Raw genomic sequence first — 26,032 nt, forward strand, 5'->3', positions numbered from 1 at the left:
TGAACTCTGCCAGAGGGAACTACAGACCAAACACCAACTCAACTTATGCATCTAAAAAAGCTCAGTTAAGGATTTGGATTTCAACTCATGGAAGTACAACCCTGTGATTGATCAAGTAACCACGATTTTCCATCAAACAAATTAATTACAAACCATCAAAAGTAAACAAACTGTAACCATTAATAACCACTTTCTGCATGACAATACAGGACAATACTTGGTACTTTGCATAAAAGTAGGCTTTGCTGATCACTTAAAATGGCATCACTGTACCAAATCTTGCTTGGCCCTCGAGAGTAATGTGGCTACCCAGCCTTGGAAATCTACATCAATAGCTTGCACACGTTGCTAAGAAAGTTAGCAAAGCGCAAAATATTATTATTATTTTTTTTAACAACTTTCAATTTTCTTAATCAGGGGATGACTTGCGTTTGTATTTTGTTATTTATCGAGTACAACAGGACAACTCAAGGGTGAAGAAACAAACTTTAAAATATGGTCAACTTACAATAACCAGCTTAAGACTGTGTACAAGTCAGGAAGAAGCCATGCTAACCAGGTTGCATCTTATTTATCCTGAGAATAACCAATCATGTATTCGTAGTGAAATCACCCAGTAACGGTAAGTGTCAACACTAAAAGGAAGCAAACGTGGAGTTGCTCCAGTTCTTTTCAACTGCTTTACAATTAATATTAGTCCTAAATTAAGTAGGAGAGTATGCAAAGAGAATTATAGCAGATTGTCCATCAATTTTTCTCTGAAACTTAAAGCTCGAGCTCTGACAAGGAGTAACGAGTGCCGGGGCATGAACTGGCAGCGTAAATGGGCGTTCTGGCTCAGAAATTATCATGCTGTCGGGGGGCACCGTGATGGTAAGCAGGGGCACTACAAACGAGAAACAAAGCACAACATGGTTGGGGGGAGTCGGTATATTATGAATCACAGGTGTGCTATCGAACTCCCCAACAAGTGAAGATTTTTTGCTTTAGTTTCCCTTCAAATGCTATAGGTACCTGCCCAGGAAACACTCCTGCGCAACTTCCCTTGACCACTGGACGGGTGGATGGAAGGAAAAGAGGCCACTGCAAAAGGAAACCAATGGGAGCTGCTCGTCAAACCAAAGAGACACTGAAAACATCAGCAGAACAGAATATAATGGCGAGCTGCAAGCTTTGGTGCGGCCTCTGCTCCCCTTTCTGCCACAAGCCCATAAAATACAGATCTCTTAAATAAAATGTGAAACAAGCAGGTCAACCTCATTAGCCCTAGTCACAAAACACTTTCATTTGTCCAATGGCTCCAATGCATTTCAAATAAGCAGATTCAGCAGCAGAGATAAGGCACGTCTACTTCCTTCCATTTGCAATATCTAGTCAAGGCTTCACTGCTATCTGAAGGGTGGGGATCGAAAAGCGTCGAGGTTGTTCTTTTAGTACAGCAAGAACACTAAAGTGCAGAAAAGATGAGATATTAAAAAGTAGGCCAAAGTGTACAATTCCGGACCAAAAGAGTACATGGTATAACGTAATAAAGCGATATGGTACAAGTCAGTCAGCAATGTGTAGCATCAGAACTAATGATTTGAGGGACTCAAAAACTTCCAGTAATTGATAAGATTCTGCAATGCAAAGAAAGCTGAACTAAGGGCTGAGCAGGTACACTGACATCAGTCAACCTGCTCATAGGGTAGCACCTATTGTACGATGTACACGACTCAGGTGCCAAGCTGGAATTTGATAGCCGCAGTGTGGGGGTCTTTGACAATTTTCCCTTACATTCTGGTCACCAGTCATCCAGTTTTAAATTCCCCAGGTGACCTATAGTTGACATAGGCAGAAAGACCACCTGGCATGAGGTTTAGGGATGGATAAACGGTGACATGTGAAAATAAGAAGTTGGGTAAATTACATCAGGGACAACAGTCCACAAAGCGTTGAGATGGAGTGTGGTAAAACATCCACAACAAACATTTTCTGGCCTCGCGTAGACTGGAAGTGGAATGAATCAAAACAGAATATAATCTAACTGAAAGGCTACCACAGATTTTCGATTTTAAAAGTGTAGGGTCTGTTCAACAACTCCCTTACCAATGGTAAGTTTTCCTTGGATGCAAGACACTTCTGAGACATTTGAAAAATAAGTTGTTGGATTTTGACCACTTGGGTATCTACTATATATTCGTTCCTTGAAGGGGTTTGGGTATTCCTGCTGCAATTTTACCTTGAGGCCAACACTTGTAATAATATTGCTGAATCTGGACTAAGGGTTTACATTTAGACAGGCTGCACTGTCAAGTGCAATAGATTTTCTTTAGATAACAAGGTGAACAAGGCTGCCTATATCATATAAGGGCAATACAGAGTGAGTAGCGAGAAGAGGATGATCATTGCACTGACAGAAGATCCTGCTTTGACAGCTCGGTATCAAACAAGCTAAAATTAGTTCTGATGCATTTTCTGTTTCAGTCTTACAGAAGTTGTTGGTTATGTGCTGCTGCTCATGCCATAACCCTTCATCCCAAACAATGGGTTTCAAAGGTACAGTATCTAATTATTCTGAAATGGGAATGCTAATGCAATTCAAATTTGCACCTTAACTAAATTTTTCTAGCTATAGTATTTTGACCTCCCCGGTGTGGTTATAGCGCCATTATATCTGTATGGTGGCAGTGCACTGTATAAATGATATAAATAAACAAATGGATCTGGGCCCATCTGCATGCAAGGCAAACCTCTGATGTCGTTGATTGCATGAATATCTAAAAAAAAATAAAAAAAATAACCCAGACAAGATGAACGCCACAAACATTAGCTGAAATGATTGAAGACAATGTAAGCCTCATTAAAAGAGGCCTCAATATTACCTCTATTTGAGGCACATAATCATGGTGATATGTTATACTGTTTACTTATGAATGCTGTTTGGGCTACCCTCAGAGCGGGGTGTTACAAACATTTGTTTGGTGCATTATGGATCCAGAACCATAAATGTATCTCTGCATAAATGATGGGAATCAATTTTACTGTTTTCTGTGGAGCTAACGTCTTAAAAGAACCAGTCGGTCTCTACTACTCAAACTGTAAGTCAAACTATTTTGACACCCTTTCCACCAGAGACTGGAAACTGTAGGTGTCACCAGATGATGACTCAGTCTGTGGCAGATCGGTGCACCTGTGGTAGAAGGCAGAATCATCCCATTCATCTGTATTAGTTTTCTGATGTCCTTGAAATTCTTTCTTTGAGATCAGTAGACCCAGATAAGCCAATATCCCAACTTTGTATGCACGGTAATGGAAGAATATGTGGCAGAGGTGTTCTTAAAAGCTCATCATCCTGCAACTCCCCTTGAAGTAAATTTGCTTACAAATGTGATGAAATCTTGTTTGGGTAATTTTAGTAACAGCCAAAGCCACCTTTTCCAGCAATGGAGGCAGAGATAATATTCCTCTTTGGTGATATTTTAGATGGTGGTACTGTAGCCACAGAAAATGATATTGTCAACGACTGTGCTGCTGGCTTATTCAGACGGTACTGTCAACGGTCAACACTGGTCAGCCGTCAAAGCCCAACCAACAATGTCCGCATGTTCATAATCATTCGGAAAGAAGATTTGAAGTATAGTAGCAGTATACAGAGAAATTTGAGTGTCATTGGTGTATTGGTGCACAGAGACAGCTGTTCCTTCCAACATTTTCGGATGGTTCCTTTAAACATTAAAGAGTGATGGGGCCAGGATAGAGCCTGCTGGACCCTCTCAGATGACAGGGGCTGGTTTAGCAACTTTGTCATCTATTTTTACAGTTTGAAAAACAAAAACGCTGCAAAGGAAATAGAATGATGGGGGAAATCAAGACTCAATCTTAACCACTGGTGGAAACTTTTAGCAGTCTGTACTATTACAAAAGAGAAGACCTAAAATGGACAGCACAACCACCCAAGCGGCAACAATAAGAAATTAATCATTTGCTTACTTGGTTTCCCTCTTATCTTTACCATTCTATTTAAACGCATGTGTTTGTCAAAATCTTAATTTTGTCCAGAATTAAATACTTCCCATCATTTTTAAAAAGCCAATGAAATAAGCTACACTTGCATTTCAAGTTTTAAAGAAACAGAGCCACTATATGCTGCTTGCCAAAAAATGATGAATTCCAAGATGAACCATTTCTCTATAACAGGTCGGCGAGTAACAGTCTTGGTACCCATACTAAGTATTCTGGACCTGCAGCATCCAAAGTTTATAAAAGTGAAGCCATCAAAGAATGAACATTCATTAATATATTTAGGATCCTGGTTTCAAGAATTCATTCCCTTCTTCAACATTGCTTTGCTGTGCGATATCCAGCTAGAAAACCTAGAATTTCCAACTACTCTAGGAATATAAAAGATCTTGCAGCACCTCAAGTAGGATCTCCAGTTTTTAATAGGCAGATTAAGATGGACTTGATACAAGCCTAAATATTTTTTTTAATTTTTAGAAACGAAGCTCATGCTTACTGCTAGAAAACAAGTGATAACCACTATGGTATGAATAACACCATCATGTTCATAGAACAAGTATCACTTCTGATTAGAATGCAGACGTCGGGCCTTACCTGTATTGGATCGCTGCAGCAAAGTGTGCTTTGACAGACCACCAGCCAAGCTGCTTGACAATGGCACTGATAGTGACTTGTACAGCGCAGTCTCACGATGCTCTTTGAATCGCTCAGCAGCCATAAGCGCATTGGATAGCTCTTGGAGAGGCATGTTGTCAATGTCAGAGGAAAAGGGGCTTAACGGGTTCTCCAAGCTCATCAGCCAACTGGTATTGCCTGAAAAGTGAAAGCATAAAGATCTTAATACTCATTTCTCAGAATTGTTTGTAGACAAAAATAACTAAAAAAAAAGTCTTGGACTACATAAACTTTCAGCCTCCACTACCAACATTGAGTAGTCACAATCAGATCCTGCTAAAAGTATGAAACTAGGAGGCTACTAGGGGCAGTGGAAGGATGGCCACACAATAAAGTACTCGAGTCTTGTAAATATGCTCCCCACAGAAACAAACGGCAAATGCTGGGCAAAGAGTGATAGAAAAGATAGCACAAAGCACCCTGACCTTACTGCTCTGAAACCAGAGCTGGATTGCAAACCTGTAGGTCCCCCCCCACAAGGCAGTGTGTATTGAGGTTTATACAGATAAGTTGTACCTGGAAAGAACCAGGGCATGTTTGAAGGCATGGAGGGAGGCAGGAAGAGATTAAGGATCTGACATGGTGCGAGTGACCTGCTTACCAGAGTCAACAAAGGCGTCCGATTCAGGCAGGAGACAGAAATGTGGGCCAGAAGACCACCAGAGACAGGAAGGGGTGCGTAACAGAGCAAGGAGAAGCTGAGTTTTAACAACACACCTGCCCAATCAGGTTGCCTTCCCTACAAAGAATATTTATGTAGGAGACCGCATAAAGGACATTGGCAAGAGGGTCTGACTTCGCGACAAGAAAGGTAGACACTGCACAGCTGCAGCAAAAGGCCCAGTTTTCAGTCAAGTTGCAAATCAAGTGCCTAAAGCCTCACTGAGGAGAAGGGCACTGCAAAGCCTAAACCGCTGGATTGCTTAACTGGCATTCCAAGCATGAGCATAGAGTTCTATCACAGGAAGAACCGGATCAGCTCTGTAGCATAGAGAAACAATCAGTGGTATCGGATATCAGGGCATGCACTCTCAGCGGCTAAACTCCCTTCAGGGGAAAGACAGAATTCTTTGTAGCAATCAGACTAATTACAATTCAGCTAAATAATGTAGTAGGAGGAAGAGAAGTGAGCAGGGACAAATAATGGAATACCAGACATCTGCGGTCCTCTTAAGAGCCCGGATGCTAAACTTGCCAGACTATCAGTGGCCTGAGCCTCAAAGTAAAGAGCTCAACCTTCCCACATTCTCAAGCCCATCCCCTGGTGCCTGACCCCAATATAGAAGGTGATTTGAAAGGAGTCACCACCAAAGGGAACATCAAGAACCACATAGAGAAGTTCCACTTAAAGGTCAGAAATTAGAGGCTCTACTGCAGAACTGAAAATACTGCAGAGAGTAAAAACCCTGAAGAGGCTATGCAAGTAGAAGAAAGAAATTATTCCCATATTGATGAAAATGTTTCAGAATCGGTATTCAGGAACTCATGCTCTATTGTGAAGTTGACTTATAAATTACTTCTTTAACAGTTAGTCACCTTGATAGGTGCCATATGATCAGTGACTAAGGACATGAATATCCAATATAGTGGATGTACATGGAAAGTCAACCCTTAACGTCACCTATTCTAGCAATATGCATCTCTGAGCATTAACCCCTGTTCACCAGCATTATCACAGTCTTGCTCAATTACCACCAACTACAGATCTCTAACTTTTTCTATGCCTTTCTTTATGCAACATTACACTTAAGCTACTATGCTGCATCCACTTTGAGCTCTACCTGTATTTCATCCTCAAGGCCTGAAGAAAAGAAGTGAAGGGTCATGGGGAGGATGATGAAAAGGACTCCCTCCTCCTAAAACTCAAGACACCATTGAGGAGTTCCAAGATGGCAGTCACTTGATTCAGCCAGCTGACTGGTCAACCTGCCTCTTGAGAAGCAGCTGAAAACAAGAGTGGGGAAGACAATGAAGCTGAAAGGCGGTGGGTGAGAGGCAGCAGCTTTTGAGTCATAAGAGTTTTCATCATGTGAAGATACTAGGAACAATGTTCCTAGATACTAGGAACAATGTTTGATTTGAAAATACAAACAAATGAACTTGACTGTACGGAGCTGCAAGTGTGAGATCAAGTAAGCTAAGTAGTAGGGACAAAAGCTTAGACCCTAGGACACCCATCAATAGAGCTACAAAATATAAATGGGTCTAGTTGATGCAATTTTTGACGACCCAAAAAAGGCTAGAACAACTTAGCTAGAAGTGTATAAAATCAATGCTAGGATGTCCTGTTCACTTAAAACAAATACAAGTAAGATGCTTACTTCACATGAGTGAAACCAAACGCATGCACAGATGAATCCGACTGATAGGTGTAAAAGAGAATTGCAGCTTAAAAAGGCATTAGAGGCCTCAGCGTAAACCACTCTAAGCCTAGGATTAGCTCGGATAAGGCCTTGGAAGGGGATGGGTGTGACACTGGGACAAGCAAGGCATAGAAGAACAAGCTATTTTCCTTTGATAATGGATGGAAGAGGGGTCTGCCAATGGACGAATTTTGCTAAAGCAACCACTACTGCAAATCTTGAGCCATCTCCCTTAAGACCTGAAAAGCACTGGCCAGACTGCCCTGATATTGGGCCCACCTGGCCTTCAAATTCCATTGCATAGCACATGTCACAACCTTGTGCATCTTCCTAGTAAGCCACAGTATAAGAGGCCAAGAAGCCTTTGAGCCGCTCTCACTGATTCAGGACCAAGCCTTCAACATCAGATCAAAGCCAGAATGTCCTGGGGTCTCACTGAGGTGGAAGAAAAGCTATAAACCCCTGTTCCCAAAACAGCCTCAATGAACGAAGGCCTCTGTGAAGGTGTCAGGATGGACTTCAGCTCTTTGCTAGGGAAGCCCCATTCTGTCAAGAGGTCTGTAGTTGACTGGAGGTGGTCCATTCAAGGGTTTTGACAACAAATTGTACCACAGGAAGTAACAAACTGCATGGTCGGCATGGTGCGAGCAAAAGTATTGACATTAGTTCTAAAACATCACATAATATCACCATCCTAGGATCTTTTCACAATATGAATGTAGGAAAGTAGCCTTTTTGACATGGTCACCCCCCACTTTTTCCCCACTGGTTCTGAGCTTTTTCTACTGAAGGTACACTGGGTTCCTGCTAACCAGGTCCCTGGTGCCAGTGGCTCTTTACCCAAAAAAGGCAAACTAATTTAATTGTGTACGATTGGGTCACACTTCAGCGCCCCTGTAGGTTCTCTAGTAAATGGTACCCCTGGTACCTAGGACACGGGTGTCAAAGACTATCCCTAAAGGGCTGCAGCATATGTTATGTCACCCTAATGGACTTCTCTGCAGATTTTATGCAAACTGCCACTGCAGACTGCGTGACATGATGCACACTATGAGTGAAAAAACGCCATGGCACACTCCTTGTGTGCCATGCCAGAGTCACTGCATATAATATATATAATTCACCCCTACAGCAGACCTCAGAGTTCTAAGGCAGGTGCATTATATCTTATGTGAGGACATATCACCATCAGAAGGTATGCCCCGGTGATGTGTAGTTCGATTACTAGATATTACACATGAATAGGGAAGCCGTCTTAAGGTCTGTGTTGGGCACTGGTCATTGCGAGTTACCCAGCTGCATAATGGCTTTACTGAAACTTATGATGTTTGGTATCAAACTCCTTTTCTTAAATCCATGCTAATGCCAGTATTGGATTTATTATGACATACACCCAGCGGGCACCTTAGAGGTGTCTCCTGAAAGCCTACTAGACCTCTAGTCTGCTGGATGACTGGCATCGACCAGCTTGCCACCACAGACACGTTTAAGACTCCCTGGAGGTGGGAGCCCACACTCTGAGGCCAGAAACAATACCTTCTCAGGAGAAGGTGTTATCAACTCCTCCAGCAGGATAGCTAGTGAATCTGCATACCAAAGCCATGGTCTTCAAAGTCCCTGCCTCCTTTGATAGCCCCAGCTTCCCCCAGACCTGGAAGATTCCAACCCCTGCCTTGAGGCCCAGTTGACAACAGGAAAGGTAAGAAATTAGCTATGCAAGTAGGCCTGTTGCACTCCCAGGCTAGTCGCACCCCAAAGGTGGGCTCCCCGATGTGCTCCACGAAGCAAAGGTTCCACGATCTTGTGTTTGGTGTAACTGGGAACTCTGGGACAGCGTTATGCTACTCCCCACAGGAAGTGGTCATATAAGGGGTGTAGTTAGCCCAGGGATAAGTTGCCCACTGGGTACTGCCCTACACTCCCCTAAACACTCTTTAATTGAGTATTTAGGTGGCCCTGTGACACCAGGAACTCAGATCCAACTGACTAAAGAGGACAAAGGAGAAAGAAGAGCTGGCCAGCTCAAGAACTGTGGACAAGCTGAGGACTTTGGTGCCCAACCCTGCCTACATGCTCCAGTCTCAAAATTTGCAAGACCCGACGTGTCCTGCAAAGACCTGACTAGTCCTGCAGCTGTGCACATCCAAAAGCCAATGAGGCCTGCCGGCACTTTGCCAATTATCCAGCATCTCCCTTGGAGTGGAGGAGCCAGTTACCTGCACAAGCAGGCACCAACCGCGACTGCCCGGTTCATCATTTCACTGACCATTGGGTCCACCAAGGGAGCATCTCACCAGGAAGAGGATCCCGAATGTCCAGGTGTGCAGACCCGTCAACCTATCCAGTCTTCGAGATGCTGAGCCTGCCAGGAGTCTCCCTGCAACAATACCCGGAGCTGCGAGCACCAAGGCTTGTTTATATTCAGCAAGAACACAACTGGAGCAAAAACTCACTTGCACATCAAGGGACTTCCACAGAGGCCAGCTCCACACCAGAAGTCGCTCTGGTGTGTTTCTTTCCACTCTTCTGCAGATACCCCAATAACTGAGAGAGCCCCAAACTTGCCAACCCGCTGGACAAAACCTATGCACTTGAGCAATCCTCCAGCCTGGGGTCACTGAAACCGACAGTGTCTCTGTGGAGCTGAGACCCTCAAGAACTGAGCACCAACCATCCCCCTCTCAGCCCCCATCCCTTGGATTCAGCCAGACTGATCACCCAGGGCCCCACTTGCAGACTTTTACAGGTACTGCTTCTATTGGCCTTTGATATCGGACCTTGGCTTCCCCAGACCTGGAGAATGTCACCCCCCCCTGCCCAGAGTCCCATTTGGCACCAGGACAGGTGGGAAATTAGCTATGCAAATAGGTGTGCTGTTCTACCAGGCTAGTCACACCCCTAAGGTGGGCTGCCTGATGTGCTCCATGAAGGAAGGATTCCACCATCTTGTTTTTGGTGCAACTGGGAACTCTGGGACAGGATTATGCCCACTCAACACAGGAGGTTGTCATACAGGGGGTGTAGTCACCCCAGGGATAAGTAGCCCATTGTCTCCTACCCTTAACTCCCCTAAATTGATTATTTAGGTGTCCCCCTGACACCAGGAACTCAGATTCACTTAACTACAAAGAGAAGGACAGAGAGGACCTGAAGACGCAAAAACTGTTGACTAGCTGAGGACTTAGTGTAAAATTGTGTGTACCTGCTTGTAAAGAAATGGCTCCCTGTTGCAGTTACCCCCCACTTTTTGCCTGATACTGATGCTGACTTGACTGAGAAGTGTGCTGGGACCCTGCTAACCAGGCCCCAGCACCAGTGTTCCTTCACCTAAAATGTACCATTGTATCCACAATTGGCACACCCTGGCATTCAGATAAGTCCCTTGTAACTGGTACTTCTAGTACCAAGGGCCCTGATGCCAAGGAAGGTCTCTAAGGGCTGCAGCATGTCTTATGCCACCCTAGAGACCCCTCACTCAGCACAGACACACTGCTTACAAGCCTGTGTGTGCTGGTGAGAACAAAATGAGTAAGTCGACATGGCACTCCCCTCAGGGTGCCATGCCAGCCTCTCACTGCCTATGCAGTATAGGTAAGACACCCCTCTAGCAGGCCTTACAGCCCTAAGGCAGGGTGCACTATACCATAGGTGAGGGTACCAGTGCATGAGCACTGTGCCCCTACAGTGTCTAAGCAAAACCTTAGACATTGTAAGTGCAGGGTAGCCATAAGAGTATATGGTCTGGGAGTCTGTTTTACACGAACTCCACAGCACCATAATGGCTACACTGAAAACTGGGAAGTTTGGTATCAAACTTCTCAGCACAATAAATGCACACTGATGCCAGTGTACATCTTATTGTAAAATACACCCCAGAGGGCACCTTAGAGGTGCCCCCTGAAACTTAACCGACTATCTGTGTAGGCTGACTAGTTTTAGCAGCCTGCCACAAACCGAGACATGTTGCTGGCCCCATGGGGAGAGTGCCTTTGTCACTCTGAGGCCAGTAACAAAGCCTGCACTGGGTGGAGATGCTAACACCTCTCCCAGGCAGGAATTGTCACACCTGGCGGTGAGCCTCAAAGGCTCACCTCCTTTGTGCCAACCCAGCAGGACACTCCAGCTAGTGGAGTTGCCCGCCCCCTCCGGCCAGGCCCCACTTTTGGCGGCAAGGCCGGAGAAAATAATGAGAAAAACAAGGAGGAGTCACTGGCCAGTCAGGACAGCCCCTAAGGTGTCCTGAGCTGAAGTGACTCTAACTTTTAGAAATCCTCCATCTTGCAGATGGAGGATTCCCCCAATAGGGTTAGGATTGTGTCCCCCTCCCCTTGGGAGGAGGCACAAAGAGGGTGTACCCACCCTCAGGGCTAGTAGCCATTGGCTACTAACCCCCCAGACCTAAACACGCCCTTAAATTTAGTATTTAAGGGCTACCCTGAACCCTAGAAAATTAGATTCCTGCAACTACAAGAAGAAGGACTGCCTAGCTGAAAAACCCCTGCAGAGGAAGACCAGAAGACGACAACTGCCTTGGCTCCAGAAACTCACCGGCCTGTCTCCTGCCTTCCAAAGATCCTGCTCCAGCGACGCCTTCCAAAGGGACCAGCGACCTCGACATCCTCTGAGGACTGCCCCTGCTTCGAAAAGACAAGAAACTCCCGAGGACAGCGGACCTGCTCCAAGAAAGGCTGCAACTTTGTTTCCAGCAGCTTTAAAGAACCCTGCAAGCTCCCCGCAAGAAGCGTGAGACTTGCAACACTGCACCCGGCGACCCTGACTCGGCTGGTGGAGACCCGACACCTCAGGAGGGACCCCAGGACTACTCTGATACTGTGAGTACCAAAACCTGTCCCCCCTGAGCCCCCACAGCGCCGCCTGCAGAGGGAATCCCGAGGCTTCCCCTGACCGCGACTCTTTGAATCCAAAGTCCCGACGCCTGGGAGAGACCCTGCACCCGCAGCCCCCAGGACCTGAAGGACCGGACTTTCCCTGGAGAAGTGACCCCCAGGAGTCCCTCTCCCTTGCCCAAGTGGAGGTTTCCCCGAGGAACCCCCCCCTTGCCTGCCTGCAGCGCTGAAGAGATCCCGAGATCTCTCATAGACTAACATTGCGAACCCGACGCTGGTTTCTACACTGCACCCGGCCGCCCCCGCGCTGCTGAGGGTGAAATTTCTGTGTGGGCTTGTGTCCCCCCCGGTGCCCTACAAAACCCCTCTGGTCTGCCCTCCGAAGACGCGGGTACTTACCTGCAAGCAGACCGGAACCGGGGCACCCCCTTCTCTCCATTCTAGCCTATGTGTTTTGGGCACCACTTTGAACTCTGCACCTGACCGGCCCTGAGCTGCTGGTGTGGTGACTTTGGGGTTGCTCTGAACCCCCAACGGTGGGCTACCTTGGACCAAGAACTGAACCCTGTAAGTGTCCTACTTACCTGGTAAAACTAACAAAAACTTACCTCCCCCAGGAACTGTGAAAATTGCACTAAGTGTCCACTTTTAAAACAGCTATTTGTCAATAACTTGAAAAGTATACATGCAATTTTTATGATTTGAAGTTCCTAAAGTACTTACCTGCAATACCTTTCGAACAAGATATTACATGTTAAATTTGAACCTGTGGTTCTTAAAATAAACTAAGAAAAGATATTTTTCTATAACAAAAACCTATTGGCTGGATTTGTCTCTGAGTGTGTGTACCTCATTTATTGTCTATGTGTATGTGCAACAAATGCTTAACACTACTCCTTGGATAAGCCTACTGCTCGACCACACTACCACAAAATAGAGCATTAGTATTATCTATTTTTACCACTATTTTACCTCTAAGGGGAACCCTTGGACTCTGTGCATGCTATTCCTTACTTTGAAATAGCACATACAGAGCCAACTTCCTACATTGGTGGATCAGCGGTGGGGTACAAGACTTTGCATTTGCTGGACTACTCAGCCAATACCTGATCACACGACAAATTCCAAAATTGTCATTAGAAATTGATTTTTGCAATTTGAAAAGTTTTCTAAATTCTTAAAAGACCTGCTAGGGCCTTGTGTTAGATCCTGTTTAGCATTTCTTTTAGAGTTTAAAAGTTTGTAAAAGTTTGAATTAGATTCTAGAACCAGTTGTAGATTCTTAAAAAGTATTCCAACTTTTAGAAGCAAAATGTCTAGCACAGATGTGACTGTGGTGGAACTCGACACCACACCTTACCTCCATCTTAAGATGAGGGAGCTAAGGTCACTCTGTAAAATAAAGAAAATAACAATGGGCCCCAAACCTACCAAAATACAGCTCCAGGAGCTTTTGGCAGAGTTTGAAAAGGCCAACCCCTCTGAGGGTGGCAACTCAGAGGAAGAGGATAGTGACTTGGAGGAAAATTCCCCCCTACCAGTCCTATCTAGGGAGAACAGGGTCTCTCAAACCCTGACTCCAAAAATAATAGTCAGAGATGCTGGTTCCCTCACAGGAGAGACCAACACCTCTGAAATCACTGAGGATAACTCCAGTGAAGAGGACATCCAGTTAGCCAGGATGGCCAAAAGATTGGCTTTGGAAAAGCAGCTCCTAGCCATAGAAAGGGAAAGAAAAGAGATGGGCCTAGGTCCCATCGATGGTGGCAGCAACTTAAATAGGGTCAGAGATTCTCCTGACATCCTAAAAATCCCCAAAGGGATTGTAACAAAATATGAAGATGGTGATGACATCACCAAATGGTTCACAGCTTTTGAGAGGGCTTGTGTAACCAGAAAAGTAAACAGATCTCACTGGGGTGCTCTCCTTTGGGAAATGTTCACTGGAAAGTGTAGGGATAGACTCCTCACACTCTCGGGAAAAGATGCAGAATCTTATGACCTCATGAAGGGTACCCTGATTGAGGGCTTTGGATTCTCCACTGAGGAGTATAGAATTAGATTCAGGGGGGCTCAAAAATCCTCGAGCCAGACCTGGGTTGATTTTGTAGACTACTCAGTAAAAACACTAGATGGTTGGTTAACTGGAAATGAAGTGTGTGACTATGTTGGGCTTTATAATTTGTTTATGAAAGAACACATTTTAAGTAACTGCTTCAATGAAAAGTTGCATCAGTATCTGGTAGACCTAGGTCCAATTTCTCCCCAAGAATTGGGAAAGAAGGCAGACCACTGGGTCAAGACTAGGGTAACCAAAACTTCCACTGGGGGTGACCAAAAGAAAGGGGTTACAAAAACTCCCCAGGAGAAAGTGGGTGACACTAGAAACAAAGAAAAAGAGTCCTCTGTAGGCCCCCAAAAACCAGAACAGGTGGGTGGGCCCCAAGACACAACCCAAAACAAAGGTGGGTACCAGGGTAAGAACTGGGATGCCACTAAGGCATGGTGCCACAACTGTAACCAGTCTGGGCACCACACCAAGGACACTTCTTGTCCCAAAAACAAACCCCAGAACAAAATTCCTGGGGTAACCAGTGTAGCCATGGGAGATGACTCCTCAGATGAGGAGGTCTTCCTAGCCTTCAACTGGAAACAGGGCCCAACAGGTGAGTTGGAGATTCCAGAGGGAAGTAGACACTTCCACCACCTACTGGTGAATGGAATCCCAACCACTGCCCTGAGAGACACTTGTGCCAGTCACACTATTGTGCATGACAGGCTGGTGCTCTCAAACCAGTACATCCCAGGTGAGACTGCCAGGGTAAGAGTTAGCCTAGACAGGGTCACTAAGAGGCCTGTGGCTTTAGTGCCCATAGAAGTGGGTGGCACTCTTAGCTGGAGAAGGGTAGTAGTCAGTACAGACCTCCCCCTTGATTGTCTCCTTGGAAATGACTACCCAGAGGTTAGTCGGAGCCCAAGAGAGGAACTGGTCCAGTGCCAGTCCTCTCCCAAGGATTCTGGAAATCCTGCCTCTGCAGTAAATGCAAGCAGGCCCCAGAAGAAGAAGAAAAGAAAACAGAGTAGGAGGGGTGGACAACCTTTAGCCAAGGTTACAGCAAGCCAGGGAGATTCTGCTCCAGTAGGGGAGAACTCCAAAAATGGCCCTGATAAAGTCCAACCTGACCCACAAGAAGTCCTGGCTAGTCAGGCAACTGTTAAACCTGAGTGGGTGGCTCCTCAGCTAACAGAAGAAAGAGTGGAAGAAGGGTGTTTACTACAAGATGTGGTAACCCCCCACTCCAATACAGCAGACAGGCAACCTGAACCCAAAGAAGCCTGTAACTTAGCCCCTTCCCTTTTAGGTGAAGAGCTAAAGGTGTGGTTCTGGGCACTGACAGCTGTCAGTGGCCTCTGCTGGGTGTTAGCCTTTATGGCTGCACTATCCTTAGCATGGTGGTCTGACCCCATGCCAAATAGCAAGTTAGGCCCCCTGACCCTATTGGTCATGGTGGGGTTACTCCAGCTCTGGGTAACCTCTCTGGGTAAGCTAGGGGTGACCCTGGCCAAGATAAGGTTAGCAGAGGTGGACACCTCTAAGACCAAAATAGAAAGAATGGGTGGAGACATTGAAGAGGCAGACAAGAGGCAATTCAGACTAGGTCCTATCACTGTGGAAGTGGGTCAGTTCCCCAAAGGGAATGACCTGAACAGAAGGATGTAAGGCAGAGTAGGCCCTGCAACTAACCAGCCTATTTCTCCTACTCTTCCTCGCCTGACAGACTAGGAAGACTCTCCCAGCTTGGGCTGAGTCTCCTGGCCTGTAGGCTGGGGGGGGCTTGTGTAAAGAAATGGCTCCCTGTTGCAGTTACCCCCCACTTTTTGCCTGATACTGATGCTGACTTGACTGAGAAGTGTGCTGGGACCCTGCTAACCAGGCCCCAGCACCAGTGTTCCTTCACCTAAAATGTACCATTGTATCCACAATTGGCACACCCTGGCATTCAGATAAGTCCCTTGTAACTGGTACTTCTAGTACCAAGGGCCCTGATGCCAAGAAAGGTCTCTAAGGGCTGCAGCATGTCTTATGCCACCCTAGAGACCCCTCACTCAGCACAGACACACTGCTTACAAGCCTGTGTGTGCTGGTGAGAACAAAATGAGTAAGTCGACATGGCACTCCCCTCAGGGTGCCATGCCAGCCTCTCACTGCCTATGCAGTATAGGTAAGACACCCCTCTAGCAGGCCTTACAGCCCTAAGGCAGGGTGCACTATACCATAGGTGAGGGTACCAGTGCATGAGCACTGTGCCCCTACAGTGTCTAAGCAAAACCTTAGACATTGTAAGTGCAGGGTAGCCATAAGAGTATATGGTCTGGGAGTCTGTTTTACACGAACTCCACAGCACCATAATGGCTACACTGAAAACTGGGAAGTTTGGTATCAAACTTCTCAGCACAATAAATGCACACTGTAGGAAGTTGGCTCTGTATGTGCTATTTCAAAGTAAGGAATAGCATGCACAGAGTCCAAGGGTTCCCCTTAGAGGTAAAATAGTGGTACAAATAGATAATACTAATGCTCTATTTTGTGGTAGTGTGGTCGAGCAGTAGGCTTATCCAAGGAGTAGTGTTAAGCATTTGTTGTACATACACATAGACAATAAATGAGGTACACACACTCAGAGACAAATCCAGCCAATAGGTTTTTATATAGAAAAATATCTTTTCTTAGTTTATTTTAAGAACCACAGGTTCAAATTTAACATGTAATATCTTGTTCGAAAGGTATTGCAGGTAAGTACTTTAGGAACTTCAAATCATAAAAATTGCATGTATACTTTTCAAGTTATTGACAAATAGCTGTTTTAAAAGTGGACACTTAGTGCAATTTTCACAGTTCCTGGGGGAGGTAAGTTTTTGTTAGTTTTACCAGGTAAGTAGGACACTTACAGGGTTCAGTTCTTGGTCCAAGGTAGCCCACCGTCGGGGGTTCAGAGCAACCCCAAAGTCACCACACCAGCAGCTCAGGGCCGGTCAGGTGCAGAGTTCAAAGTGGTGCCCAAAACACATAGGCTAGAATGGAGAGAAGGGGGTGCCCCGGTTCCGGTCTGCTTGCAGGTAAGTACCCGCGTCTTCGGAGGGCAGACCAGAGGGGTCTTGTAGGGCACCGGGGGGGACACAAGCCCACACAGAAATTTCACCCTCAGCAGCGTGGGGGCGGCCGGGTGCAGTGTAGAAACCAGCGTCGGGTTCGCAATGTTAGTCTATGAGAGATCTCGGGATCTCTTCAGCGCTGCAGGCAGGCAAGGGGGGGGTTCCTCGGGGAAACCTCCACTTGGGCAAGGGAGAGGGACTCCTGGGGGTCACTTCTCCAGTGAAAGTCCGGTCCTTCAGGTCCTGGGGGCTGCGGGTGCAGGGTCTCTCCCAGGCGTCGGGACTTTGGGTTCAAAGAGTCGCGGTCAGGGGAAGCCTCGGGATTCCCTCTGCAGGCGGCGCTGTGGGGGCTCAGGGGGGACAGGTTTTGGTACTCACAGTATCAGAGTAGTCCTGGGGTCCCTCCTGAGGTGTTGGATCGCCACCAGCCGAGTCGGGGTCGCCGGGTGCAGTGTTGCAAGTCTCACGCTTCTTGCGGGGAGCTTGCAGGGTTCTTTAAAGCTGCTGGAAACAAAGTTGCAGCTTTTCTTGGAGCAGGTCCGCTGTCCTCGGGAGTTTCTTGTCTTTTCGAAGCAGGGGCAGTCCTCAGCGGATGTCGAGGTCGCTGGTCCCTTCGGAAGGCGTCGCTGGAGCAGGATCTTTGGAAGGCAGGAGACAGGCCGGTGAGTGTCTGGAGCCAAGGCAGTTGTCGTCTTCTGGTCTTCCGCTGCAGGGGTTTTCAGCTGGGCAGTCCTTCTTCTTGTAGTTGCAGGAATCTAATTTTCTAGGGTTCAGGGTAGCCCTTAAATACTAAATTTAAGGGCGTGTTTAGGTCTGGGGGGTTAGTAGCCAATGGCTACTAGCCCTGAGGGTGGGTACACCCTCTTTGTGCCTCCTCCCAAGGGGAGGGGGTCACAATCCTAACCCTATTGGGGGAATCCTCCATCTGCAAGATGGAGGATTTCTAAAAGTTAGAGTCACCTCAGCTCAGGACACCTTAGGGGCTGTCCTGACTGGCCAGTGACTCCTCCTTGTTTTTCTCATTATTTTCTCCGGCCTTGCCGCCAAAAGTGGGGCCTGGCCGGAGGGGGCGGGCAACTCCACTAGCTGGAGTGTCCTGCTGGGTTGGCACAAAGGAGGTGAGCCTTTGAGGCTCACCGCCAGGTGTGACAATTCCTGCCTGGGAGAGGTGTTAGCATCTCCACCCAGTGCAGGCTTTGTTACTGGCCTCAGAGTGACAAAGGCACTCTCCCCATGGGGCCAGCAACATGTCTCGGTTTGTGGCAGGCTGCTAAAACTAGTCAGCCTACACAGATAGTCGGTTAAGTTTCAGGGGGCACCTCTAAGGTGCCCTCTGTGGTGTATTTTACAATAAAATGTACACTGGCATCAGTGTGCATTTATTGTGCTGAGAAGTTTGATACCAAACTCCCCAGTTTTCAGTGTAGCCATTATGGTGCTGTGGAGTTCGTGTTTGACAAACTCCCAGACCATATACTCTTATGGCTACCCTGCACTTACAATGTCTAAGGTTTTGTTTAGACACTGTAGGGGTACCATGCTCATGCACTGGTACCCTCACCTATGGTATAGTGCACCCTGCCTTAGGGCTGTAAGGCCTGCTAGAGGGGTGTCTTACCTACACTGCATAGGCAGTGAGAGGCTGGCATGGCACCCTGAGGGGAGTGCCATGTCGACTTACTCGTTTTGTCCTCACTAGCACACACAAGCTGGCAAGCAGTGTGTCTGTGCTGAGTGAGAGGTCTCCAGGGTGGCATAAGACATGCTGCAGCCCTTAGAGACCTTCCTTGGCATCAGGGCCCTTGGTACTAGAAGTACCAGTTACAAGGGACTTATCTGGATGCCAGGGTCTGCCAATTGTGGATACAAAAGTACAGGTTAGGGAAAGAACACTGGTGCTGGGGCCTGGTTAGCAGGCCTCAGCACACTTTCAATTGTAAACATAGCATCAGCAAAGGCAAAAAGTCAGGGGGCAACCATGCCAAGGAGGCATTTCCTCACACAACCCCCCCCCAAACGAAAGAGGATGAGACTAACCTTTCCCAAGAGAGTCTTCATTTTCTAAGTGGAAGAACCTGGAAAGGCCATCTGCATTGGCATGGGCAGTCCCAGGTCTGTGTTCCACTATAAAGTCCATTCCCTGTAGGGAGATGGACCACCTCAACAGTTTAGGATTTTCACCTTTCATTTGCATCAGCCATTTGAGAGGTCTGTGGTCAGTTTGAACTAGGAAGTGAGTCCCAAAGAGGTATGGTCTCAGCTTCTTCAGGGACCAAACCACAGCAAAGGCCTCCCTCTCAATGGCACTCCAACGCTGCTCCCTGGGGAGTAACCTCCTGCTAATGAAAGCAACAGGCTGGTCAAGGCCATCATCATTTGTTTGGGACAACACTGCCCCTATCCCATGTTCAGAGGCATCAGTCTGCACAATGAACTGCTTAGAATAATCTGGAGCTTTGAGAACTGGTGCTGAGCACATTGCTTGTTTCAGGGTGTCAAAGGCCTGTTGGCAGTCCACAGTCCAGTTCACTTTCTTGGGCATTTTCTTGGAGGTGAGCTCAGTGAGGGCTGTCACAATGGATCCATATCCCTTCACAAACCTCCTGTAGTACCCAGTCAAGCCAAGGAATGCCCTGACTTGAGTCTGGGTTTTTGGAGCTACCCAGTCCAGAATGGTCTGGATCTTGGGTTGGAGTGGCTGAACTTGGCCTCCACCTACAAGGTGGCCCAAGTAAACCACGGTTCCCTGCCCTATCTGGCATTTGGATGCCTTGATAGAGAGGCCTGCAGATTGCAGAGCCTTCAAAACCTTCCTCAGGTGGACCAGGTGATCCTGCCAGGTGGAGCTAAAGACAGCAATATCATCAAGATAAGCTGTGCTAAAGGACTCCAAGCCAGCAAGGACTTGATTCACCAACCTTTGGAAGGTGGCAGGGGCATTCTTTAAACCAAAGGGCATAACAGTAAACTGATAATGCCCATCAGGTGTGGAGAATGCTGTCTTTTCTTTTGCTCCAGGTGCCATTTTTATTTGCCAGTACCCTGCTGTCAAGTCAAAGGTACTTAGAAATTTGGCAGCACCTAATTTATCAATGAGCTCATCAGCTCTTGGAATTGGATGGGCATCTGTCTTGGTGACAGAATTGAGCCCTCTGTAGTCCACACAAAACCTCATCTCTTTCTTTCCATCTTTGGTGTGAGGTTTGGGGACTAAGACCACTGGGCTAGCCCAGGGGCTGTCAGAGCGCTCAATTACTCCCAATTCCAGCATCTTGTGGACTTCCACCTTGATGCTTTCTTTAACATGGTCAGATTGTCTAAAGATTTTGTTCTTGACAGGCATGCTGTCTCCTGTGTCCACATCATGGGTACACAGGTGTGTCTGACCAGGGGTTAAGGAGAAGAGTTCAGGAAACTGTTGTAGGACTCTCCTACAATCAGCTTGCTGTTGGCCAGAGAGGGTGTCTGAGTAGATCACTCCATCTACTGTGCCATCTTTTGGGTCTGATGACAGAAGATCAGGGAGAGGTTCACTCTCTGCCTCCTGATCCTCATCTGTTACCATCAACAGATTGACATCAGCCCTGTCGTGGAAGAGCTTAAGGCGGTTTACATGGATCACCCTCTTGGGGCTCCTGCTTGTGCCCAGGTCCACCAGGTAGGTGACCTGACTCTTCCTTTCTAGTACTGGGTAAGGGCCACTCCATTTGTCCTGGAGTGCCCTGGGAGCCACAGGCTCCAGAACCCAGACTTTCTGCCCTGGTTGGAACTCAACCAGTGCAGCCTTTTGGTCATACCAAAACTTCTGGAGCTGTTGGCTGGCCTCAAGGTTTTTGGTTGCCTTTTCCATGTACTCTGCCATTCTAGAGCGAAGGCCAAGTACATAGTCCACTATGTCCTGTTTAGGCTCATGGAGAGGTCTCTCCCAGCCTTCTTTAACAAGGGCAAGTGGTCCCCTTACAGGATGACCAAACAGAAGTTCAAAGGGTGAGAATCCTACTCCCTTCTGTGGCACCTCCCTGTAAGCGAAAAGCAGACATGGCAAGAGGACATCCCATCTCCTTTTGAGCTTTTCTGGGAGCCCCATGATCATGCCTTTTAATGTCTTGTTGAATCTCTCAACCAAGCCATTAGTTTGTGGATGGTATGGTGTAGTGAATTTATAAGTCACTCCACACTCATTCCACATGTGCTTTAGGTATGCTGACATGAAGTTGGTACCTCTGTCAGACACCACCTCCTTAGGGAAACCCACTCTGGTAAAGATACCAATGAGGGCCTTGGCTACTGCAGGGGCAGTAGTCGACCTAAGGGGAATAGCTTCAGGATACCTGGTAGCATGGTCCACTACTACCAGGATATACATATTTCCTGAGGCTGTGGGAGGTTCCAGTGGACCAACTATGTCCACACCCACTCTTTCAAAGGGCACCCCCACCACTGGAAGTGGAATGAGGGGGGCCTTTGGATGCCCACCTGTCTTACCACTGGCTTGACAGGTGGGGCAGGAGAGGCAAAACTCCTTAACCATGTTGGACATATTGGGCCAGTAGAAGTGGTTGACTAACCTCTCCCACGTCTTGGTTTGTCCCAAATGTCCAGCAAGGGGAATGTCATGGGCCAATGTTAGGATGAACTCTCTGAATAGCTGAGGCACTACCACTCTCCTAGTGGCACCAGGTTTGGGGTCTCTGGCCTCAGTGTACAGGAGCCCATCTTCCCAATAGACCCTATGTGTTCCATTTTTCTTGCCTTTGGACTCTTCAGCAGCTTGCTGCCTAAGGCCTTCAAGAGAGGGACAGGTTTCTTGTCCCTTACACAGCTCTTCCCTTGAGGGTCCCCCTGGGCCTAAGAGCTCAACCTGGTAAGGTTCAAGCTCCAAAGGCTCAGTTCCCTCAGAGGGCAGAACTTCTTCCTGAGAAGAGAGGTTCCCTTTCTTTTGCTGTGTTGCAGTTGGTTTCCCAACTGACTTTCCTTTCCTCTTGGTAGGCTGGGCCATTCTTCCAGACTCCAGCTCTACTTGTTCACCCTGTGCCTTGCACTGTGCTCTTGTTTTCACACACACCAGTTCAGGGATACCCAGCATTGCTGCATGGGTTTTTAGTTCTACCTCAGCCCATGCTGAGGACTCCAGGTCATTTCCAAGCAGACAGTCCACTGGGATATTTGAGGAGACCACCACCTGTTTCAGGCCATTGACCCCTCCCCATTCTAAAGTAACCATTGCCATGGGATGTACTTTTCTCTGATTGTCAGCGTTGGTGACTGTGTAAGTTTTTCCAGTCAGGTATTGGCCAGGGGAAACCAGTTTCTCTGTCACCATGGTGACACTGGCACCTGTATCCCTCAGGCCCTCTATTCTAGTCCCATTAATTAAGAGTTGCTGTCTGTATTTTTGCATGTTAGGCGGCCAGACAGCCAGTGTGGCTAAATCCACCCCACCCTCAGAAACTAGAGTAGCTTCAGTGTGGACCCTGATTTGCTCTGGGCACACTGTTGATCCCACTTGGAGACTAGCCATACCAGTGTTACCTGGATGGGAGTTTGGAGTGGAACCTTTCTTGGGACAGGCCTTGTCTCCAGTTTGGTGTCCATGCTGTTTACAGCTATGACACCAGGCCTTTTTGGGATCAAAGTTTTTACCCTTGTACCCATTGTTTTGTGAAGAGGCTCTGGGCCCACCCTCCTGTGCAGGTTTTTGGGGGCCTGTAGAAGACTCTTTACTATTTTTAGTTTTGGTTGTCTCATCACCCTTCCCCTGGGGAGTCTTTGTGACCCCTTTCTTTTGGTCACCCCCTGTTGAAGTCTTGGACACCCTTGTCTTGACCCAATGGTCCGCCTTCTTTCCCAATTCTTGGGGAGAAATTGGTCCTAGGTCTACCAGATGCTGATGCAGTTTATCATTGAAACAATTACTTAACAGGTGTTCTTTCACAAATAAATTGTACAGCCCATCATAATTACTTACACCACTGCCTTGAATCCAACCATCTAGTGTTTTCACTGAGTAGTCAACAAAGTCAACCCAGGTCTGGCTCGAGGATTTTTGAGCCCCCCTGAACCTAATCCTGTACTCCTCAGTGGAGAATCCAAAGCCCTCAATCAGGGTACCCTTCATGAGGTCATAAGATTCTGCATCTTTTCCAGAGAGTGTGAGGAGTCTATCCCTACACTTTCCAGTGAACATTTCCCAAAGGAGAGCACCCCAGTGAGATCTGTTCACTTTTCTGGTTACACAAGCCCTCTCAAAAGCTGTGAACCATTTGGTGATGTCATCACCATCTTCATATTTTGTCACAATCCCTTTGGGGATTTTTAACATGTCAGGAGAATCTCTGACCCTATTTATATTGCTGCCACCATTGATGGGTCCTAGGCCCATCTCTTGTCTTTCCCTTTCTATGGCTAGGAGCTGTCTCTCTAAAGCCAATCTTTTGGCCATCCTGGCTAACAGGAGGTCATCTTCACTGAGAGCATCCTCAGTGATTTCAGAAATGTGGGACCCTCCTGTGAGGGACTCACTATTTCTGACTAACACAGTTGGAGACAGGACTTGAGGGGTCCTGTTCTCCCTATTTAGGACTGGAGGAGGGACATTGGCCTCCAAGTCACTAATTTCTTCCTCTGTGAGGTCATCATCAGAGGGGTTGGCTTTTTCAAACTCTGCCAACAGCTCCTGGAGCTGAATTTTGGTAGGTCTGGAGCCAATGGTTATTTTTTTGATATTACAGAGAGACCTTAGCTCCCTCATCTTAAGATGGAGGTAAGGTGTGGTGTCGAGTTCCACCACCTGCATCTCTGTATCAGACATTATTCTGCTAAGAGTTGGAATACTTTTTTAAGAATCTAAAACTGTTTCTAGAATCTAATTTCAAACTTTTAACAAACTTTTAAACTCTAAAAGACAATGCTAACAGGGACTTAACACACAAGGCCCTAGCAGGATTTTTAAGAATTTAGAAAAATTTCAAATTGCAAAAATGAATTTCTAATGACAATTTTGGAATTTGTCGTGTGATCAGGTATTGGCTGAGTAGTCCAGCAAATGCAAAGTCTTGTACCCCACCGCTGATCCACCAATGTAGGAAGTTGGCTCTGTATGTGCTATTTCAAAGTAAGGAATAGCATGCACAGAGTCAAGGGTTCCCCTTAGAGGTAAAATAGTGGTACAAATAGATAATACTAATGCTCTATTTTGTGGTAGTGTGGTCGAGCAGTAGGCTTATCCAAGGAGTAGTGTTAAGCATTTGTTGTACATACACATAGACAATAAATGAGGTACACACACTCAGAGACAAATCCAGCCAATAGGTTTTTATATAGAAAAATATCTTTTCTTAGTTTATTTTAAGAACCACAGGTTCAAATTTAACATGTAATATCTTGTTCGAAAGGTATTGCAGGTAAGTACTTTAGGAACTTCAAATCATAAAAATTGCATGTATACTTTTCAAGTTATTGACAAATAGCTGTTTTAAAAGTGGACACTTAGTGCAATTTTCACAGTTCCTGGGGGAGGTAAGTTTTTGTTAGTTTTACCAGGTAAGTAGGACACTTACAGGGTTCAGTTCTTGGTCCAAGGTAGCCCACCGTCGGGGGTTCAGAGCAACCCCAAAGTCACCACACCAGCAGCTCAGGGCCGGTCAGGTGCAGAGTTCAAAGTGGTGCCCAAAACACATAGGCTAGAATGGAGAGAAGGGGGTGCCCCGGTTCCGGTCTGCTTGCAGGTAAGTACCCGCGTCTTCGGAGGGCAGACCAGAGGGGTCTTGTAGGGCACCGGGGGGGACACAAGCCCACACAGAAATTTCACCCTCAGCAGCGTGGGGGCGGCCGGGTGCAGTGTAGAAACCAGCGTCGGGTTCGCAATGTTAGTCTATGAGAGATCTCGGGATCTCTTCAGCGCTGCAGGCAGGCAAGGGGGGGGTTCCTCGGGGAAACCTCCACTTGGGCAAGGGAGAGGGACTCCTGGGGGTCACTTCTCCAGTGAAAGTCCGGTCCTTCAGGTCCTGGGGGCTGCGGGTGCAGGGTCTCTCCCAGGCGTCGGGACTTTGGGTTCAAAGAGTCGCGGTCAGGGGAAGCCTCGGGATTCCCTCTGCAGGCGGCGCTGTGGGGGCTCAGGGGGGACAGGTTTTGGTACTCACAGTATCAGAGTAGTCCTGGGGTCCCTCCTGAGGTGTTGGCCACCAGCCGAGTCGGGGTCGCCGGGTGCAGTGTTGCAAGTCTCACGCTTCTTGCGGGGAGCTTGCAGGGTTCTTTAAAGCTGCTGGAAACAAAGTTGCAGCTTTTCTTGGAGCAGGTCCGCTGTCCTCGGGAGTTTCTTGTCTTTTCGAAGCAGGGGCAGTCCTCAGCGGATGTCGAGGTCGCTGGTCCCTTCGGAAGGCGTCGCTGGAGCAGGATCTTTGGAAGGCAGGAGACAGGCCGGTGAGTGTCTGGAGCCAAGGCAGTTGTCGTCTTCTGGTCTTCCGCTGCAGGGGTTTTCAGCTGGGCAGTCCTTCTTCTTGTAGTTGCAGGAATCTAATTTTCTAGGGTTCAGGGTAGCCCTTAAATACTAAATTTAAGGGCGTGTTTAGGTCTGGGGGGTTAGTAGCCAATGGCTACTAGCCCTGAGGGTGGGTACACCCTCTTTGTGCCTCCTCCCAAGGGGAGGGGGTCACAATCCTAACCCTATTGGGGGAATCCTCCATCTGCAAGATGGAGGATTTCTAAAAGTTAGAGTCACCTCAGCTCAGGACACCTTAGGGGCTGTCCTGACTGGCCAGTGACTCCTCCTTGTTTTTCTCATTATTTTCTCCGGCCTTGCCGCCAAAAGTGGGGCCTGGCCGGAGGGGGCGGGCAACTCCACTAGCTGGAGTGTCCTGCTGGGTTGGCACAAAGGAGGTGAGCCTTTGAGGCTCACCGCCAGGTGTGACAATTCCTGCCTGGGAGAGGTGTTAGCATCTCCACCCAGTGCAGGCTTTGTTACTGGCCTCAGAGTGACAAAGGCACTCTCCC

General features: G+C 47.3%; 1 protein-coding gene across 4 annotated transcripts in view; it reads right to left on the minus strand.

Annotated features, from left to right (window-relative positions):
- The window catches only part of TSC2 (TSC complex subunit 2), a 239,697-nt gene that overhangs the window by 42,094 nt on the left and 171,571 nt on the right, over positions 1-26,032 (minus strand). For 2 of the 4 annotated variants that reach the window (XM_069209750.1, XM_069209748.1), the window contains 2 exons: positions 4,597-4,815; positions 1,015-1,083 (listed from right to left, as the gene is read on the minus strand). In XM_069209750.1, the coding sequence (XP_069065851.1) occupies positions 1,015-1,083; positions 4,597-4,815 (288 nt within the window). The remainder of the gene's footprint in view (positions 1-1,014; positions 1,084-4,596; positions 4,816-26,032) is intronic. The other 2 variants (XM_069209751.1, XM_069209749.1) reach the window with 1 other exon arrangement.

This window comes from Pleurodeles waltl, chromosome 10 (assembly GCF_031143425.1).
Source record: "Pleurodeles waltl isolate 20211129_DDA chromosome 10, aPleWal1.hap1.20221129, whole genome shotgun sequence".
Taxonomy (NCBI): Eukaryota; Metazoa; Chordata; class Amphibia; order Caudata; family Salamandridae; genus Pleurodeles; species Pleurodeles waltl.